The sequence below is a fragment of the Carettochelys insculpta genome, chromosome 9 (genome assembly GCF_033958435.1).
Source record: "Carettochelys insculpta isolate YL-2023 chromosome 9, ASM3395843v1, whole genome shotgun sequence".
NCBI lineage: Eukaryota > Metazoa > Chordata > Testudines > Carettochelyidae > Carettochelys > Carettochelys insculpta.
In genome coordinates this window covers 2585299-2606023 of record NC_134145.1, presented here as the reverse complement: position 1 = coordinate 2606023, position 20725 = coordinate 2585299, and the positions used below count along the sequence as shown (strand labels likewise).

Genomic DNA, 20725 nt, shown 5'->3' with positions numbered 1-20725 from the left:
AACCCTCCCCACCCCATGTCCCCTGGGCAGGGAGTGCGATGTGGTGAGCTGTGAGCATGGCCCAGCCCTGCAGGCCCCATTTCTGCAGCTCGTCCTGTGCTTGCTCAGGCGGCCGGGGACCCTGCCAGCTCCCAGCCCGCGTCGGTGCCTCAGCCTGGCCCGTGCTGGGACGTGTAGCTTCTGGGGGCCGGGCTGCCGTAGGAAAGACGGCGTCGGCAGCCTGCCTGGCTCTGTGCACAAAAGACTCGTGAAGGCCTGGTGAGCTGCTGGCATGGGCACCTGTGGCCCTGTCCAGTTCCCAGCCAGCCAGGGAGGGGAGCCGTGTTCCCCGGACAGGAGCCGCCAGCCAGCTGAGGGGCGGGGATGACGTACAGGCATCGGTCCGACTTGTGAGCGATAGCCCCGGGTCCAGCCCACGGGGAGTCTAATGAGCAATAACGATATCAGCGCATATTTGTCGAAGGCCAAGGACCCCTCCCCGTGTGTACACACAGTGTAATTTCTGTGAATTATGCAGAGTCTTAATTAGGAGTTTTAATTGCTAATCCTCTCCCAATAGGATTAGCAGTGTTGTCTATTAATTATCTGCGAGCCCTGGGTTTTGCTAAGGCAGGAGTAACCAAGCAGCCTAAATGGTTACATATGCCAGCAATAAATTCCCTTCCACAAACCCGCTGCGCCCAGGGGCCAGCGCCGGCCTGGCCGCAGGGGAGCTGGTGCTCCAGGGCGAAGGCGGAGCTGGGCAGCGCCGCAGGTAGCAGCAGTGGTACTGGCAGGGCTCCCCCAGCCGGGTGAGGGTTTGCACCTGCTGTAACCTGAGCTCTGAATTCTCACTCTGGCCCCTCTCCCCCGTCGAAGGGAATCCCACCACGGTCTCTCCTCTGCTGCCTGCAGCCCGGCAGGTGCGCTGCCAGGGCCAGGGCGGGAGCTAGCCAGTGTTGCTCTGAGGAAAGGCAGCGTGTGGCCCTTTCCCCTGTCAGGACTGGACCTCCTGACCCACCAGCCGGTGGTACCACGGGTTTGCTCTGCGCAGGGTGCTCAGCACATCACAGCATCAGGCCCCGCTGTCTGAGCAGGGTGTATCTGCCCGCTCCTGGGAGAGTGCAGCTGGGCGCCAGGCGGGGGACTGCGACTGGAGTAGCACAGGGAAAGGGAGGTCGTACCCGATATGCTGACGGGGACGCGTACCGTAGCCCACGGTGCCCCTGGGCCGGGGGACGGCGCTGGCTGTGCCGACAGGGACGCGTACCGTAGCCCACGGTGCCCCTGGGCCGGGGGATGGCACCGACGGGGACGCGTACCGTAGCCCACGGTGCTCCTGGGCTGGGGGACGGTGCTGGCTGTGCCGACGGGGACGCGTACCGTAGCCCACGGTGCCCCTGGGCCGGGGGACGGCGCTGGCTGTGCCGACAGGGACGCGTACTGTAGCCCACGGTGCCCCTGGGCCGGGGGACGGCACTGACAGGGATGCATACCGTAGCTCACGGTGCCCCTGGGCCGGGGGACGGCGCTGGCCGTGCCGACAGGGACGCGTACCGTAGCCCACAGTGCCCCCGTGCCGGGGGACGGCACCGATGCGGATGTGTACTGTAGCCCACGGTGCCCCTGGGCCGGGGGATGGCACCGATGGGGACGCGTACTGTAGCCCACAGTGCCCCCGGGCCGTGCGACGGCGTTGGCCATGCCGACAGGGACGCGTACCGTAGCCCACGGTGCCCCCGTGCCGGGGGACGGCACTGGCTGTGCCGACGGGGACGCGTACTGTAGCCCACGGTGCCCCCGTGCTGGGGGACGGCGCTGGCTGTGCCGACAGGGACGCGTACTGTAGCCCACGGTGCCCCCGTGCCGGGGGACGGCACTGGCCGTGCCGACAGGGACGCGTACTGTAGCCCACGGTGCCCCCGTGCCGGGGGACGGCACTGGCTGTGCCGACAGGGACGCGTACTGTAGCCCACGGTGCCCCCGTGCTGGGGGACGGCGCTGGCTGTGCCGACGGGGACGCGTACCGTAGCCCACGGTGCCCCCGGGCCGGGGGACGGCACTGACAGGGACGCGTACCGTAGCCCACGGTGCCCCCGGGCCGGGGGACGGCACTGACAGGGACGCGTACCGTAGCCCACGGTGCCCCTGGGCTGGGGGACGGCGCTGGCTGTGCCGACAGGGACGCGTACCGTAGCCCACAGTGCCCCCGTGCGGGGCTCCTCCCTTGAGGTGAGTGTGCTGCCTTCATGGCCTGTCAGCTTGGAGGGCCGGGAGCCAGGCTTGGTCCCAAGCGCCCATTCCCTGATTTCTGTCCCACCCCGTGTCTCCCGCGGGGGCCTGTGCGGGTGGGGCAGGGCGGGGGTCTCTGCGGGAACTGCCAGGCCACTTGAGCCGGCTGCGGGAGGCACCGCACCAGCCTGCGGCTGGGGGTGAAGTGAAGGGTTCGCTCCCCCGTGCGGGCGGCTGGTGGCAGACAGGACCTGGCTGGGCCCTTGCTCTGACCAGTGCTCCATGCGCAGTGACGGCGAGGGAAAGGCGCCGTGCTGCTCTCACCTGGTAGTCACAGATGGCTGGTGACGTGGACGGCCCAGCCTAGCAGCTGGCAGATTTGCCTTGTCCTGCTTGTCCACCTTTGCCAGCCTCTGCTCCACCGGCTGGGAGCCTCTCCGGGGATGGCGCCTGGCTGTGCCCTTTCCTGGGGAGGGTGCAGAGTCAGTCCCTTGTGCTGCCAGGATCCCTGCTGATGGGCGGGGGGACGGCGGCGCAGCAGCAGAGCCCCCGGGAAGGGTCGCAGGGCTCCCGGCTGGGGCTCACGGTGAGCTGGGACGAGCACAGCCAGTGGCAGAGAGCCCTGCAGGCAGCTGAGCGGGCACCCGGGGGGCGGGGGTCCGGGCCCGGGCCAGTCTCTGGCTCCAGCAGCTGTTGCATTGTCTGTCACTGGTGGAGAGGCCGGGGGGACGGTCCTGGCTCTGCTGCTGGTGGCAGGTCCCAGTTCAGCCCCTGTTGGCTCTAGGCACAGGGTCCACCGGGCCCAACGTGCCAGGCCGCGGTGCCTGGGGGCTCTGGTGAGCGTGCGCCAGGCACGGCTGCTGGGTCTGGCCCAGGAGGCGAGGGGGGGCACAAGCCTCTCTTCTCCTGGGTTGGGGGGCCCCACTGGGCAGAGCAGGAGGTGCAGGGGACGTTTCGCCCTGGGGGGGGTCTGGGCTGAGGCCCAGCCAGCTGCAGTTGCGTGTGGCCCCCACAGCGCCCTGGTGCCCGGAACGCAGCCCTGCCGCTTCCTGCTGGGGCCGGGGGGAGCTGCCACGGTTCTGGGTGTTGTCCTTCCTCTGCGCCTTGGGGGCGGGGCGGGGTGGGGCTGGGTGCCCCCGCGCCTATCGGGGCTGCAACACACCCCGGCTTTAGGGGCCAAACATGCTCAGAAAAGTCTCAGAAGGACGCCCCCTGTGAAGGGAGAAGGAGGGGCGGCACCGTCGGGGGGGCCATGCTCCTGTGTGGACGGGGGCTGCAGGGGGGAGTGGCTGTGTGTGTGTGAGAGAGAGAGAGAGAGAGAGAGAGAGAGAGAAGGACGGGGAGCCTGCAAGGGCGAGCGGAGGGGAGCTGTCACTAGCTGTGTGACGTGGGCTGCTGGCATCCACCTGCCTGCTGAGCCCACGGCCGGTCAGTCGTTCCACACTGCACCCAGTTCTCCCTGGCCAGTCTCCAGCCGCGGCCCTGCCACTCTTGGCGCTCCGGGGGCCAGCGATGGGCCAAGATCCCCTGGTGCTCCTGCTGACCCCAGCATGCAAATTGCCAAGGAGCCCAAAGCAGGTGCTGCACACAGGGCAGGAGCCCAGGCCCAGGCCAGTAACAGCCGCCTGCCCCAGTGAGCCATCACCCAGACGCCTGGCTCCGAGCATGTGTACCCGGCCGGACTGACTGCTGGGGCGCAGCCTAGGGCCATCCCTGTGCCATCAGAGCTGCTGCCAGTCTGCCCTGGCAGACTGTGGGGAGGACGGCGTGACTGTCGGCAGACCCCTTTCCCCGTCACAGCCTGCGGCGGAACTGGCTTCTTTGGGGCCTCCCACCCTGCCCTGTGACTGCTGGTGCTGGCTGCTGCGGGGGGCACGGGGCAGGCCCTGGCACTCCTGGGCTGATGGCTGGAGACCAGGAGGCCTTGTTCAGGCAGCCCCGTACATTGTGCGGCTGGGGTGTGCCAGAGCACCGAGGCAGCTCCCCGCCGCCCAGCGAGCTAACCTGCTCTCTCTCTTGCAGGCGTACAGCTTCGCCATGGGGAGCTGGCCAAAGAACGGGCTTTTAGACATGAACAAAGGCCTCAACCTGCAGCACATAGGGAGGCCTCACAGCGGAATAGGTGAGTGATGGGTCCCTGCCACTCCGGGGGCGGCGGCGGCGGCTGCTGGGGGCGGCTCCCCAGCCTTCTGTGCTCTGCTAGATATGGGCTTCTCCGGGCTGAGCCCCTTTGTGAAGGGCTCCGGGAACACTTAACCCAAGGCTGGTGAGGATTGGGCCCCCCACCCCACTGGTATCCCTGCGAGCTGCTGCCTGGGTGCCAGGCCCTGACCTGGGCCAACTCCCCTTCGGCCACAGGAGTACCCCTGTGCTGTGCCTCCAGCAGGCCTGCTCTCAGCTGCAGCGGCTAGAGGGCGTCTGCCTGCGGGTTCCTTGGGCTTGGGGCCCCCTGGCAGGGGATTGGAGGTTGGGGTCATGCTGGGCCATGGTGAGGAGCCATTGGGCCCAGGGGCTGAGGCTGCCGTGTGCTGGCTTGGCAGGACTTGCCGGAGATTGGGAAGCTGTGTTATGGGCGGAGGGACTGAGCTGACTCGTTCTCTGACTGCTGTGCATGCGTGAGGAGCATCGGGGCCTTGCAGCACAGACCAGAGCTGCTGTGCAGGGTGGCCCAGTGCAGCTCGCCCTCAGAAGGGGATCGGAGGAAGGGTCTGCTGCAGGGCGGAGCTGCACAGGAAGGCTGTGCCTCTGGCCATGCCTGGAATAGCAGGGGGCTGGATCTGTGCATCAGGGCTGAGGGGCAGCGACCTTACTCTGGGCTAGCAGGAGCTGTGGTTTGGGAGTGAGGTGCACTGACAGATCTGGCTGGAGGGGCTGTGGAGTCAGGGTTAAGGGCCATGGCTGAGCTGTGGGTGGGGAGAACGTGGGGCTGGGCTGCCAGGGGTCAGACGTGATTCACATGGGCAGAAGTGTGCGCGCGCGCGCACACACACACACACACACACACACACCCACCCACCCACCCCCCGGAAAGGTGCTACAGTTTTCTGGCTGTTCTCTGCCTGGCATTGGGGCTGAGGCTCTGCAAGTGGCTTAGAAAAGCCACCCTCTCCCTGCACCTCGAGGAAGCTGTTTAATATTGTTCTGAGGCTCTAACCACTAAACTCTCCAATCAATCCGAGTTAAGGAGATGAATTATTTAGAGCTCACCAGCTTTTAATTAGCAGGGTCCTTTTGAACTATGGATCTGGTTGCATTATTGACAGAGGGAACATTAAAATTTGCTTCCTTGCCCAGTGGCACATTCATTTCCCTAGTGTGTGGGGTGTGGAAGGGCCTTGGAGTAGGGGGGTCTGGTAACACCCTGCTCAGGTTCAGGTTCTGTGTCTGGAGGGCCCCCACCCGGGCTGCTGTGGGTGTCTTTCTGTCTCGTGGCCTGGTCTGAGAGGGGCTTCCTGTTTGCCCTCTCCTTTTACCTAGCTAACACTCTCAACAACCTTGGAATACCATCCGTCTTTGCCTTTAATTACCGGCTGCATTTATCAGAGCGTCATTAGCTGGCCGGGGTGTGCGTCTGCCCTGATGAATGGCTTGGAAAGATGGCGGTTTATTCACTCTCCTCCTGTTGCTCTTCTCTTCATCCGGAGGGTTCTGCCTCCCTGTTCCAGAAAAGCAGCCAGCCGGCGGGTGGGTGCAAAGGTGGCTGCTGCAGGCTCTGCCGTGATACAGGGGCACTGTATCTGGAGGGCCACCATGGGGATGAAATGTGGCCACGGGGCTGTCTCGGAGCCCGCCGTTCTCCCTCTGGTACAGGAGCAGCACTGAGCACCCCTGGACAGCATCATTTGGAGGGGAGTTTCCTTTAATGCTGCTCATGGGGAGGTGCCATCAGCACAGGTGTCCCATGCCCATCACTTACCAGGGCCCTGCAGTAGCTTGCAGTCTGGCTCTGTTGTATCCTTAGCCTCCTTGCTGAGCGGGCCAGTGCCGGGCTGGTTCGTGCTTGTGTCATGGTGGTTCCATGGCGTGGGTGCCTCTGCTCCGCCCACCTCCCTGGAGCAACGAGGTGTCTGATGAGTGGGGAGTGGTCGCTGTAGCCGGTGGGAGCTCAGGACCTGGTGTCTTGTTTCCTGTCAGGGGCGGGTCTGATGGGGCACTTGGGTGATGCTAGGGGCAGGCTGTGGGGGCTTTGCCTTCTGTCAGCCGGTGCAGGGTTGGCTGTCTTTGCCCTCCTGTCCTGGGTGTGGGGTGGGGTTCATTGGGAGGCAGCAAGCTGGGCGTGAGTCTGAGGGTGTGATGTTGGTGGATTTTAAGATGAGCATGCAAAACATTGTTGCAACTGCAGTTCTGTGCTTGCACCAAGTCTCATCCAAGTGGGCCAAGTGAGGTGTCTAGTGAAAGCTGGCGATTTGCTGATTCTGTTTGTGTTGCTCATGTGCATGTGTCATTTTTGTATTTGAAGTTGTGAATATTGGCTCTGCTCTTGTGTTTGGAATTTCTGTTCCTGGGAGACCACAGGAGGCGACACGGCTACCTGTACTGAAAGGTTCTTAGCCAGGTGAAGCCATACTTGAGAGACAAAAAACTTTACCAGATTCCAATCCACGTCTGAGAAATTTGGCTGTGAGCGTGCCATCCTGCCGACTACGCCACTGTAATACCGGAGGCGTTTCTGAGCTCTGCAAAGGATGTACTCCACCTTTGCAGCAGGCCTGCACCACGACCTTTGTGACTGGTGTATGTAATTTGACTGCTTTAACAATTTCCTCTTGTGAAAGGTCTTAAGATCTAGTCAAGACACAGAGGACCCCCCGCTGAGGTGCTCCATGTGCAGGGCCAGGGGCTGCAGCCACCTCGCCGTGTCAGCCGCTGCAGCAGTCACTGTGTGGCTCAGATGCCGCATAGCCCAGTACGTCCTGCCAGTGTGGTGTGATTTAACAGAGCACAGGCTGCTTCCCTGCCCGGCCCCTCCTCCTTCCTGGTGCTGCATCCTATCTTGTGCTGGGGCGCTGGCTGCGCCCTTTGGTTTGAAAGCCCATAAGGAGGGCCATGCTCTTGGCCAAACCAGCACTTGGCTAGGGGGTGGGGGTGGGACTGCAGGACGTGCTGGGGGTGTCACAGCCCCAGGGCTGCCGTGCTGGGGGTGGGTTGGGACTGCGGGATGTGCTGGGGGTGTCACAGCCCCAGGGCTGCCGTGCTGGGGGTGGGGGTGGGACTGCGGGATGTGCTGGGGGTGTCACAGCCCCAGGGCTGCCGTGCTGGGGGTGGGGGTGGGACTGCGGGATGTGCTGGGGGGTGTCACAGCCCCAGGGCTGCCGTGCTGGGGGTGGGGTGGGACTGCGGGATGTGCTGGGGGTGTCACAGCCCCAGGGCTGCCGTGCTCGGGGTGGGGGTGGGACTGCGGGATGTGCTGGGGGTGTCACAGCCCCAGGGCTGCCGTGCTGGGGGTGGGGGTGGGACGTGCTGGGGGTGTCACAGCCCCAGGGCTGCCGTGCTGGGGGTGGGGGTGGGACTGCAGGATGTGCTGGGGGGTGTCAGAGCCCCAGGGCTGCCGTGCTGGGGGGGTGGGACTGTGGGATGTGCTGGGGGTGTCGCAGCCCCAGGGCTGCCGTGCTGGTGGGGGGGGTGGGACTGCGGGATGTGCTGGGGGTGTCACAGCCCCAGGGCTGCCGTGCTGGGGGTGGGGGTGGGACTGCGGGATGTGCTGGGGGGTGTCACAGCCCCAGGGCTGCCGTGCTGGGGGTGGGGGTGGGACTGCGGGATGTGCTGGGGGTGTCACAGCCCCAGGGCTGCCGTGCTGGGGGTGGGGGTGGGACTGCGGGATGTGCTGGGGGTGTCACAGCCCCAGGGCTGCCGTGCTGGGGGTGGGGTGGGACTGCGGGATGTGCTGGGGGTGTCACAGCCCCAGGGCTGCCGTGCTGGGGGTGGGGGTGGGACTGCGGGATGTGCTGGGGGTGTCGCAGCCCCAGAGCTGCCGTGCTGGGGGTGGGGTGGGACTGCGGGATGTGCTGCGGGTGTCACAGCCCCAGGGCTGGGTGGTGGCTGGGGAGCTTTCCCTTAGGGCAGCAGAGCCCCACAGGTGCGCAAACAGCTGCTGATTACTCTACTTCTGCTCAGGGGCTGCTCCTGGTGGCCACAAGCTGCATTCGATACGCAGGAAGCACCAGTGGCTGGGCGTGGTGCGGGGGCGCCCCTGTGGCACCTTCGGGAGCTCACGGCCAGTTCCCCTCCCAGCCTGGTTGGAGGGTTGTAACTTGCTTGCGCCTTCTTGGCTTTTCTCTGTAGACCATGTGGTGACCTGTGGGGTGTCCGGGACGTGGCCCTTTGTGGCCAGTGAGGCCCTGGGTTCCTGCCTGGCTTTGCAGCCCGGGGCGCTCTAGGACTAGGGATTCCATGCCACGGCTTAGCGTCTTTCCCCCGGCTGCCTGCGCTGTCAGCTTCTCCCTGGGCTCTGCTTCCCGTGGGCACATGCCCCAGGATTTGGTTAGCAACCTGGGGCTCCGCTTGGTCAGTGCCCTGATGGTGAAGACGGCCAAGGCCAGCCCTGGCAGGTCAGGTTGTCCAGCCCTGGCTGAGTTCCCTATGGTGGCTGGACACCAGGTGCTTCTGGCCTCATGGCTGTGAGCAGATTGCCCCTCCGGCACGCGTCCTCTGGGAGTGTGGTCCTGGAGCCTGGCTGCCCCAGGCCCCAAGACCAGCGCCAACCCGCTTCCCTGAAATCCCCGTGGCAGGGGTCAGCAGCCGACATTGGACCCTAGGAGCTCTGTGTCCGTCCGAGCGTCACCGTTCGGGGGTTCGGTACCATGAGCAAGCCACAGGCGGTCTGGGTTCCAGCAGGCTCCCGGCTGCAGGCTGAGCTCCGGCCTCCTGTGCCGATGAAAATAGGCTCATGTGCCACTCAGCCCCGGTGACCGGCGTGGGGGGGGGGTGCAGCCCTTGGGCAGCTGCCGGTGACCCCAGCGGTGACCGGCTTGGGGGGGTGCAGCCCTTGGGCAGCTGCTGGTGACCCCAGCGGTGACCGGCTTGCTGGGGGGGGGGCAGCCCTTGGGCAGCTGCCGGTGACCCCAACGGTGACCGGCTTGCGGCGGGGGGGCAGCCCTTGGGCAGCTGCCGGTGACCCCAGCGGTGACCGGCTTGCGGGGGCGGGGGCAGCCCTTGCTGGCTCAGTCCAACCTCCCGGCACTGCAGCTGCTTCTGTGCTAGTCCCCCATGCGCGCAGCATTTGCTGGCCATGTGCCATGGCCAGCGCCTGGTTTGCCTCTCTGCACCAGTCCTCGGTCTGCAGCCGCCTTCCTGGCCCGGGCTCCCCCGGCCCAGCCACGCCTCCTCTCTGTGCCTGTGGGCAGGCGGGAGATGCTGTGCCCCTCTTGGGGCGGGAGCCCTCCCTCCCTGCACTGGTGGTCGGACCGTCCGTCACACGTCCCTTCCTGCTCCTCTCCTGCTGGCTCTCCTTGGGCACCTGCCCTCCCCTCCCTGGGCCTCTGCTTCCGCACCTCCCGCCTGGGGCCGCTGCCGAGCCCTGCGGGGGAAAGGCCGGGGGTTGCGTTGGCTGACCGGCGGGGGCCCATCTCCCGCTAGCTGAACCCCAGCTCAGGCCGGCAGCCCTGGCTTGCTGCTGTCAGGAGCCTGCTGGGCAGGGCTGTCCGTGCTGCTGGCCACGGAGCGACGGCTGGTGGTTGTGTCATCATTCAGGCTGGGGGCTGTGTGCAGACCTGCTGGGGGCTGCAGAAGGGCGCCTGCCTCCCCCGGGGGGCGGCCTTGGGCTCTGCCCCAGAGCATTGTCCCTCCCGCAGCACCAAGGCCCACCCTCACTGGCTGGCCCTGCTCGGTGTGAGCTGCTCTGTGACCTGGCGGCTCGAGCCAGTGGTGTCAGGGGCCCGATCCTGCTGCCCTTGCACTGCAGCAGCCCCAGCTCAGCTTGGCCCAGGGATGTGATGGGAAAGCCATGACACCGGGCAGCCGTGCTGGGGAACAGCAGGTGGCATTCTCGGCACAGGGCCTTGGAGGGGCTCGGACAGCCAGGCGCGTCGAAGGCCCGAGGGAGCCCCGGTTGCCTTCTCCTGCAGCGCAGAGCCAGCGAGCGCAGCGGGAAGGGCGTGAGGAGCTTGTGAGCCCCCCGGCCTGACCCTGGTGCCTCAGGCTGGCACCTAGAGCTGCAGCGCAGTCGGTCTCCGTCCCTCTCAATAAGCCCGAGCTCTTTCAAAGGGCAATGGCAACCTGGCTGCTCCGCCGGGCCCCCGCCGCGCCGTGCTGGCAGCTGCTCGGAAAAGCCCTCCCTATTTCCCAGGGTCGGCGGCCCGTGCGGTGAGCGCGCACAGGCAGCCCAGCCCAGCGCTGCCGGGGTGGTGCCTGTTCACGTCAGGCGCCGAGGGGCATCGGGGAAGGCGAGGGTGCTGCGGCGTCCCTCCGCCAAAGCATTAATTAGGCCGGGGTGAGAAGAAGAGGAATCGCGTGTGTTGAGCCGGGAGGTTAATGGGCTGCTCGCAGAGTAGACCGTTTTAATGAGCTTCAGCGGGCTGTGCGGCGAGTTTACTCGCTGTGTTAAAAGGGTCACGCGCAGTAGTTTGATGTGGATTGTCTCCTGGCCCCCGGTGTCAAAGGTGAGCGCCTGTCAGAGTCCAGCTCGAGCGTGTTACTTAGTGACACGATTGTAATTAACTGCCGCCGTGCCGTGCCGCGGAGAGCAGCCCTGGCAGCGCCGCACCCCGGCTCCTTGCTCGGCTCGAGGGGCTCCAGGAGCTCCCTCGGCACTGAGCCGGGAGGAAAGGACGCTCACTCGGTCTGCGTGGCACAATGGGTGCCCTGCCCTTCCCTCGCCGGCCCCCAGCCACAGCTTCTTCCTGGCTTTGCTTCACCTTTCCTTCATCCTCCAGCCTCCTTCGCACTCGGGCGCCCGCCCAGGAGAGATCACGGTGCTGCCAGCTGGTTAGCAGAGCGCCCCCAGCCGCCAGCGGGTGCTCCTACTGAGGGTGCACCTCCGCATGCACCTTGGTGCACAGAGCACAAGTTATTCCTCCCATGGGTGGAGAAGGACAGAGGGGCACTGGTCAGCACCTCCCTGTCTGCACAAGAAGAGCGTGTCCTGCCATCCAGCAGGTGCCGGCACCAGCATTTCCACGCACAACTGTTCCCAGCAGTGATTCCTCTTGCACTGGCTGTGTGTCACGAGTCCTTCAGGGCACCCAGCTCGATGGGCTACAGAGAAACTTGTTGGTAGCCAAGCTCGGGAGCAGCTCTCATCGCAGAGGTCCAGTGCCACCGCCCTGCGCCTTGTTATACATAGGTCTGTATGGCCGTGGCACGAGGGAGCCAGGACCAGCACCCCCGAAGTGCCCAACCAACAGGGCAGCCCTGCCCCCAAGCACGGTCGCAGTCTGAGAGGGGGGAGAGCAGTAGAGCCCAGAGGAGCAAAGAGCTGGTGGCCAGGGGTCTTGGCTGTCAACCGCTGAGCCCTTGTGTGATAGGGTTCAGGGGTCCCCATGCACTGCACCCCGTCCACTGGCAGGAGTGACTCTCACTCAGCAGGTACAACAGGAGGTTTATTAGGCGACAGATGCCCAGTTTCTCACAGAAGCGTGAGTGCAGCAGTCAGAGACAGTCCTTCCAACCCGTCCTGGAGAGAGGAGCCCGAGGGGTGCCCCTCTGGGGTGTAGCTTTCCCCCTCCTCAGGCTGGCTGCCTTCCAGCTCCCTCTTCCCTAGCCGAGGCTTCGTGGGTGTACTGGGCTGGTGCTGTCGCGAGGCGCCAGGCCCTGCACCTGTGGGAATGGCCCTGCGTGGCCCTGCCGCCTGCTGGGGGGCTGCGCTGCCGTGGGACGTGGCTACGCGTGGCTTCCTGCGGCGGGAGAGGGGCTCCCAGCTCAAGAATTAAAAGTGAGCAAAGTAAAAACCAGCAGAAATGTCATCCCACGAGCCGTGTCATTTTGAATTAGCGCTTGTAAAGGTCAGGCGGCTCCGGAGCAGGGGAGCGCCTGTGATGAGGCAGCTGTCCCGAGCCGGGGCGCGCGTGGCCGGGCGGCTGGGCGGAGAGGCGCGGTGGGAGTGGGGCTGGGAGGGAGGCTGGGCGGCGTGGCAGGCCGCAGGACGAGCGACTGTCAGAGTCCAGTCAGAGCACATTAACGTGGTGACATGATTCTAATTAACTCCGGTGAGAGGTGTCACAGCTGGAGAGGCAGCGAGTGGAGACGAGCTCTGGGAGCGCGGAGCGGCAGCGTGACAGTCCTCTCTGGTTTGTACTCGGGTGCTCTGCTCTGCTCTGCTCTGCTCTGCTGGGGGGGAGCTTGCGGTAATTAGGACGTCGGGCTGCCTGGGAACCGGAGCCTGGGCTCTTGTGCTTTCAGTCAGTGAAGGGGCTCGTGGCGCAGTGCGTTACCGTGCGCCTGAGTGACACGCCATCACACCCCATTCCCCCGCCACGGCCACTCCCCTGCCACCCGCGCCGCAGGGGAACTCCTTCAGCTGCGCCCGGCGGCCAGTGAAGGCAGCACGAGGCGCCAAGGGGAAGCTGGTGGCGTGTTGGTGTCGGCTGTGCCCTCCGGCTGTGCCAGGCGGGTGGGGCTGGTGGGCAGCAGGCAGGGGCCGGGGGCACCCGCTCGTGCTGCTTTCAGCCATGGCGCCAGCTGCCGTTTGACACCCCTTGTCCCCGGAGCAGTGCTGGGCCCGCAGGTGTCGGGACACTGCCCTGTTGCGAGTGGCCCCAGGGGGAGCTGGGCCGAGCGCAGTAGCAGAGCTCTGTGCTCTGCCGTGGAGGCCAGAGGGGAGCAGCATGGCCGGCGGGCAGGCCAGAACATGCAGGCGCGCGCCCCTCCTCCGGGCTGGGCTCTGCCCCAACCAGCCCCCGCCCAGCCCTAGCTTGTCCCACTGGCTCAGCCGTGAAACATGCTTGGCCCTGCGCCCGCTCCCCATCCATGCTGTGCGGCAGGGCTGCCTGGCAGAGGCACAAGGGATGTTCTCCCCATGGAGAGGTGCCTCCCTGCCAACCCCCCAGCACTGGGCTTTGGACAGCGAGGTTGGTGAGAGATGTCTGCTACCAGTGAGGCTCCGCGCTCCCTCCCTCCCACTGTCCCCAGGCGGCCTTGCCTGCTAACCTGCTCCTCACCCCCTGCCAGCCGGGCCCTGGGCTCCCCACCCAGCTCTGCCGGTGCCCCTCACTCCCAACCTGAGGCCTGAGAGCCGGGTGTCCCTCCCTTTGCACTGCTGTGTGCCCTGCTGCCAGCCTGGCTGGGGCTGCTGAGGTGCAGCCAGAGCCCTGTTCTTGTGGTGGCAGCTCATTTTGCACCGGCTGTGAGCAGGGGCCGGGGAGATGCAGACCCACTGCGGCCTCTAACGGGGCTGCCTTGTGCGGGACGAGGGGCGGGCTGTGTCGGGGGGTTGCTGGTGGGAAGCTGCCCCTGCTCACCTCGGGAGAGATGGGAGAGGGATCGCACCCAGCCGGAGAGACTCTGCTGCAGTATCACTGGCCTCCTTTCCCGGGCACTCCTGACAAGACACCCCCCCCCCCCCCGCCATGGCCAGGCAGGACTTCATAAGAACAAGGTAATTAGGACATGTCAAAGCAGCGACCCTCAGCGGAGTCCTTGGCTTAATCTGGTTTTCCCCTTAAAGACATCGGTAACTGCAATCTTTGTGTCTGGCCCTTCTCCCCCGCCCGGCTCGGTATCTCCTGTCAGACCGCCGCAGACGTCAATGACAAAGAAATCAGAACGCGAGATCAATGCAGCCCAAATTAGCACTTGGAGACAGACAGTGCTGGAGATGTCAGAGCCTGACCCCTGTTGATCTGCCAGCCCCCACCGGTGATAGTATGCAAATTCCATCCATCTGGCAGAGCCCACGGCAAGGACCGAGGGTGCTGGGTGGGAGGCGGGTGGGGGGTGGGAAGGGGATAGATCTGGCAGGTGATTGACAGGGGAGATAAGGTGATGCCCTGGGTGCATGTGTGCTCCTGGGAGGATTAAGAACCAAACTCCAGTCAAGAGATAACCATACTTCATTCTTTTCTTTTATTCCTTACTCCCCTCAAGCCCCTACACTCTTATTCTCAGGCCAGCACAGCCACCGGCTGTTTGCAGGGACAAAGTTGGAGAAGGAAAGAAACCAAAAAAAAAAAAAAAAAAAGAAAAAGAAAGCCAGCTGCTTAAAGGACAGCTGTAATGGGAGCCCGGATAATAGAAATCTCAAATTACAGCCATCGCCTCGTTAGGAAGTTTGAAATGTTGCCAGATTGTCCGTAATGAGAGAAATATGGCGGTTAGTTAGTGAAGGAGGAGGGAATGGACCTTGTTTCAAGATCTGTAGCTCACGCATCAAAGAGGTACCGGCTGTTTCATTTCACAATCCTGCTCCTCTGCCTGATATTAAAAATAGTCGCTGAAGGCTTTGACTTGCAGGACGATTCCTTTGGCTTCCTACTCTCCCTCCACCTCCCCCAAAGACTTGGCTAGGAGAGAATGCCCGTTTTCGAGAAGAGGCAGTTTGTGGTGGATGCGGTGGGATTATGCTGCAAACAGGTTGTTGCCCAGGTCTCTCTCCCCGGTGTAAAGCACACATGCTGTTCCATTGGGATGCAGTCACCTGGGCACTGTGGTCTAGTCCCCGCTAAGACCAGCCCCGAGCGCCTGTGAACCCCCAGGCAGGGGTACCACACCATCTCCCCGCAGCCTGGGCAGTCCTGCTCCTGCTGAGAGGCTGGCCGGCATGCCTGTGGAGGGCGGTGGCTGGGTGTGGATACGTTACCAGTCCTGCGTTTGCTGACAGGGTGTGGGAACAGCTCAGGGTCGCCTGCCCGCAGTGGGACTGCCTGGCTTGGAAAGGGCCTGCCGTGGCTGGGCTGAAGGGCATTGCCGTCACCTGTCAGGGCAGCGCTTTGGTGGGACTAATGCCACAGACCCTTCTGACCTCGCCTGCTGAGCACACCGGGGGCTGGAGTCCGTCCATCAGAGCCATCCCCAGCGGTGGGGGAGCGCTGTGTCCAGCAGCCAGGCCCTGGGTTGCTCGTGGTACGGCGGTGCCCGGAGGGCCTGCGGAATGCAAAGGCAGAGCCCAGACTGAGAGGGGGTTTCTGACCTGGTGACAAGCCCGGGGGGACTGACCGGGGAGCCAGGCAGATGTTGCGGGAAGACAGTGGTGGCTGGAGTGACCCTGCCCAGCCCTGGCCTCTGCCCATCTGCCTGTGCTCTCACAAGGCTGCAGCTTGGTGCAATTAGCAGGGCACGTTGGAGCCTCTGATGTGGAGCTGTACCCGTCCCATAGAGCTGGGCAGCCCCTCGAGAGATCATTGGGTCCGGTCCCTGCACTCTCAGCAGGACCCGGCACCCGCACGTCTGACCTGCCCAGACCCTTGAAAGGCCCTTCAAGGACTGAGCTCCCCGCCCGGGGTTTACAAGGCCAATGCTCTAACCACTGAGCTATCCCTCCCCTCCCCTCCCCTCGCCCTGGAGGACTCGGCCTCTACCCTGGCGAAACCACCAGCCTGCACCTTCCTGGGGAGCTGGGCGCTGCCTGGAGCTGAGAGCCCTGGCACCCGGTGTGAGCCAGTCCGGTGCGCCTCAGCCTGCCCCCCAGGGCCGGGTGAGGGACCAGTGACCTCCTTCAGCAGCGCTGCCCAGTGCCTGCAGCCCCATGGCCTGCACACGCAGCCCGGCCCTGCGTAGCGCATCGCAGAGCCACCGGCTGCCTGGGGCCGCGCCCTCTCCCCCCGCGTAGCGCGTCGCATCGCAGGGACCCCAGGGGCCCGACCCTGCTGGCTACGTAGCCACACAGCAGTGGTCGGTCTGCGCACCGGGGCGATCTGCGGCCCTCTCCTGCACAGACACGGCTGTGCCTCGGCGCGCCTGTGCAGAGCAGCCGCCTAATGAGACGAATATGGCGGCTAGTTAGCAGCGGGGTGGGCCTGGGGGCTCAGCCGAGGTAGTTAAACGGCGCTGATTGAAGGTGGAGGTGAGAGGGCAGCACAATTACGCTCGGTAGCATCAAGGCCTCCTTTGATGTGGGAGTTCTAAGCGCCCGCAGTGTCCGTCGCTTGGCTGAGCTTTCTGTGGGCCCGAGGCAGGAAGGATGAAACCTCTGGCAGCGAGTCGTTACTGTTATTGTCAAGTGGGATTTTTAAACCAGCGCTTCGCCCCTTAACTGTTTCCTGCTCGTTAGAGCGTGAGCGTCTTCCGGGGCGAACCGAGCCGCCCGGCCTGAGCTCTGCGCTGCGCTGCGCACGCAGCTCCGCCTCTGCTCCCCTTAGAGACCAGGAGAGCAGTCGCAGCTCGCCTTACGCCAGGGCAGGCTCTGACTCGGGAACGTGGCGTCGGAGCCTGGGGGCTGGGGCTGGGGCTGGCGCTGCGAGCGCAGCTTGGTGGGTGCTGTGCCTGTTTACGGGGCAGTGCCTGGTGCCAGGCCGTGACAGCACCGCCCTGGGGCGAGACGCCGGAGGGACCCAGCCTGTGCAGCCTTCTGTGGCCTGGTCCCACGTGCAGCCATCACCTCCCTGGCTCTGTCCGCGCCCTGCTGCCCTTTGGTCTCAGCCCGCTGTGCCCCCTGCAGCACCCTCCCGGCCGCCCGCTCCTGCAGCAACTGGGCCTCCGCAGCCCGTGTCTCGCCAGAGGCTGGTGCTGGCTCTGCGGCCGAGCAGGATCCAGGTTTGCTCCCACCGGGCCGTAACAGCACCGCCCTTCGGTGAGACACCGGCCGGCCCAGCGCAAGGTGCCCTCGCCTCGCAGCCCAGGGCCCCCGGCTCCCTCTGCCCGGCCTGTCTTCCTAAGCAGCTCTGCAGCCAAGGCCCCGGTTTCTGCTGCCTGGGAGCCGAGTGCTGAGCCCCTGGATTTCCTCGCATGGTGCTTGCCTGGCACGGTAGCGCCTCCCTGAGGACAGTGGCGGTTCGAGGCCAGTTCCCCTCGATCTGTGGTGCGCAGCGATCTCTGTCAGCATGTGCGCGCCCCGCCGCCTCCCCTGTCTCCAGAGCACTCCCCTCAGAGCCAGGTGGCTGTGGGGCCCCTTGGGAGGGCTGGGTCCCTGGGGCCATCCAGGTGGAGACCACTCAGTTCAGTGACCGGTGCCCGGAGCTCACCCTGGGCCGCAGCGTCACTGGGGTGGAAGGGCCACGGGCGGGTCACAGTGCCGGCAGATGGGCACCCGCATTGCCGGGATGGTCATAGAATCATAGAACAATAGAGCTGGAAGAGACCTAAAAAACCCATCGAGTCTGGGCCCCGGCCCTAGGCAGGACCAAACCCATCAGATCAGCCACGCCAGGGCTTTGTCGAGCCGAGACTTAAACACCTGCAGGGATGGAGACTCCACTACTCCCCTGGGGAGACCATTCCAACGCTTCCCCACCCTCCGAGTGAAAAAGTTTTTCCTAATGTTCAGCCTGGACCTTCCCAATCGCAACTTGAGACCATTGTTCCGTGTTCTGCCTTGTGTGACCCCTGTGAACAGCCTCTCTCCAGCCTCTTTGCAGCCTCCCTTCAGTAAGTTGAAGGCTGTTATCAAGTTCCCCCTCAGTGCAGACTAACCAGTCCCAATTCCCTCAACCTTTCTTCATAAGTCGTATGCTCCAGCCCCTAATTATTTTGGTCACCCTCCGCTGGACCCTCCCCAGTGTATCCACATCCTTCCTATAACTGGGGGCCCAGAACTGGACACAGTACTCCAGATGCGGCCTCACCAAAGCCGAATAAAGAGGAACAATCACTTCTCTGGATCTACTGGCAACGCTCCTCTTGACGCAACCTAATATGCCATTAGCCTTCTTGGCTACAACAGCACACGGCTGACTCATGTCCTGCTTCTCGTCCACTACAACTCCCAGGTCCTTTTCTGCAGAACTACTCCTGAGCCAGTCGGACCCCAGCCGGTAACGATGCTTGGGATTCTTCCGGCTCAAGTGCAGGACTCTGCACTTGTCCTTACTGAACCTCATGCGTGCTGCAGAGGGGATCCCTGGATCTGGCCGGTGCCTGGGGCGCGTCACGCCCTCCTCAGAAGCAGGGCTGAGCTGCCTGGCCACTGGGGGGTCTGAGCTAGGAGCAGCCTGCAAGGCCAGGCCCTCCCAGCCCAGGAGAGACTGGCAGGTCTACAGCTGGGCCCTGAGGGTCTCTTTACCTTGGCCTCCGCTAGGAGCTGCTGCTGGGCCACGGCGCCGTTCCCCTCTGGGTCGGGGGTTCCCACCTGGCGCCTTTGGCCTGGGCCCGTCTCGGGTGGCTGCTGAGGGGCCTTGCTCTGTGTAGCTGGGCAGGGCTGTGTCAGGGCAGGGCCTGGCCCCCCGGCTGGCCCAGCTGCAGAGGGCAGAGTGCCGGCGGTGGCCTCTCCCCAGCACTGAGCTCCGTGTGCTGCGGCAGGCCCTGGCCGGGGCTGTTTGTGTGCACACGGCTGTGGCGAAGTGGCTTTGGCTTTGGTGAGCAGGTGCCCTGTGGCCCACCCCGGGCGTGGGCCTGCCAACAGCCTGCTGTCCCTCCCCAGCGGGGCCCGTCTGCCAGAGCCTCCCCCAGGAGGTTCCTGCGGCAGCCAGGAATGCCAGTGCAGCAGGCGGGGCAGGTGCTGGGGCCTGGCTCCAGCCGATGCTGGGAGGCAGGGCCCTTGTGGGGGGCTCCTGTGTGCATTGGGGATCCATCCCGCAGAGGATGTGTTTTCAGAGACTCAAGATAACAGCTTGTGCCGTCGGCGGTAGCCTGCCCCAGTTGCTTTCAGCTGATGTGTGTAATGTAACCACTTGAACAAAATTTCTCTCACTCTCGTGTGTCTCACTTGAGTAAATCTTTAGTTTCCATGTGGAAGGACTGGCCCCGCGTGCCGCTTTGGGTAAGAGCCTAGTTTGTACTGACCTGGGCATGGGGCTGCCCGAATCCACATGGGTCTGGGGAAATAGGTTTGCATAACCTCTCACCTGAGTGGAGGGTCGCTGGCGTGGGCGTTGTCTGTGGGATTTGCTGGGGTACGCCCTTGCAGGCCAGCAATGCAGGTGAGGAGCTTTTGGTGCCTGGCTTTATTTGCCCCCCCGCGGAGATTCCAGTCTGGGCTGTAAGTGGCCTGGTTTTGAGCAATTTGCCCAGGTTTGATTCTCTTACCAGCACCTGGAAACTGCCTGTCTTCCACCTGCGTAGGGGTGAGCCAGGTGCCGTGGGCGTGAGGCCGGTGGGGGGTCCCTGGGGCAGGCTGCGTTCTTGAGGCAGGGTCTGTGGTAGGGGCAAGCCAGGCGCCGTGGGCGTGAGGTCGGTGGGGGGTCCCTGGGACAGGCTGCGTTCTGGATTCAGGGTCTGTGGTGGGGGCGAGCCAGGCGCCGTGGGCGTGAGGCTGGTGGGGGGTCCCTGGGACAGGCTGCGTTCTGGATTCAGGGTCTGTGGTGGGGGCGAGCCAGGCGCCGTGGGCGTGAGGCCGGTGGGGGGTCCCTGGGGCAGGCTGCGTTCAGGATTCAGGGTCTGTGGTAGGGGCGAGCCAGGCGCCGTGGGCGTGAGGCCGGTGGGGGGTCCCTGGGACAGGCTGCATTCTGGATTCAGGGTCTGTGGTGGGGGCGAGCCAGGCGCCGTGGGCGTGAGGCCGGTGGGGGGTCCCTGGGGCAGGCTGCGTTCAGGATTCAGGGTCTGTGGTGGGGGCGAGCCAGGCGCCGTGGGCGTGAGGCCGGTGGGGGGTCCCTGGGGCAGGCTGCGTTCAGGATTCAGGGTCTGTGGTGGGGGCGAGCCAGGCGCCGTGGGCGTGAGGCCGGTGGGGGGTCCCTGGGGCAGGCTGCGTTCTGGATTCAGGGTCTGTGGTGGGGGCGAGCCAGGCGCCGTGGGCGTGAGGTCGGTGGGGGGTCCCTGGGACAGGCTGCGTTCTGGATTCAGGGTCTGTGGTGGGGGCGAGCCAGGCGCCGTGGGCGTGAGGTCGGTGGGGGGTCCCTGGGACAGGCTGCGTTCTGGATTCAGGGTCTGTGGTGGGGGCGAGCCAGGCGCCGTGGGCGTGAGGCCGGTGGGGGGTCCCTGGGGCAGGCTGCGTTCTGGATTCAGGGTCTGTGGTGGGGGTGAGCCAGGCGCCGTGGGTGTGAGGCTGGTGGGGTGTCCCTGGGGCAGGCTGCGTTCTGGATTCAGGGTCTGTGGTGGGGGTGAGCCAGGCGCCGTGGGTGTGAGGCTGGTGGGGGGTCCCTGGGGCAGGCTGCGTTCAGGATTCAGGGTCTGTGGTGGGGGCGAGCCAGGCGCCGTGGGCGTGAGGCCGGTGGGGGGTCCCTGGGACAGGCTGCGTTCAGGATTCAGGGTCTGTGGTGGGGGTGAGCCAGGCGCCGTGGGCGTGAGGCCGGTGGGGGGTCCCTGGGGCAGGCTGCGTTCTGGATTCAGGGTCTGTAGTGGGGGCGAGCCAGGCGCCGTGGGCGTGAGGCTGGTGGGGGGTCCCTGGGACAGGCTGCGTTCTGGATTCAGGGTCTGTGGTGGGGGCGAGCCAGGCGCCGTGGGTGTGAGGCTGGTGGGGTGTCCCTGGGGCAGGCTGCGTTCAGGATTCAGGGTCTGTGGTGGGGGCGAGCCAGGCGCCGTGGGCGTGAGGCCGGTGGGGGGTCCCTGGGACAGG

General features: G+C 65.0%; 1 protein-coding gene across 3 annotated transcripts in view; it reads left to right on the top strand.

Annotated features, from left to right (window-relative positions):
* ERI3 (ERI1 exoribonuclease family member 3) overlaps positions 1 to 20725 on the top strand; it is a 210925-nt gene that overhangs the window by 138580 nt on the left and 51620 nt on the right. For all 3 annotated transcript variants that reach the window (XM_075003314.1, XM_075003313.1, XM_075003312.1), the window contains exon 7: positions 4234 to 4333. In XM_075003314.1, coding sequence (XP_074859415.1) covers positions 4234 to 4333 — 100 coding nt within the window. The remainder of the gene's footprint in view (positions 1 to 4233; positions 4334 to 20725) is intronic.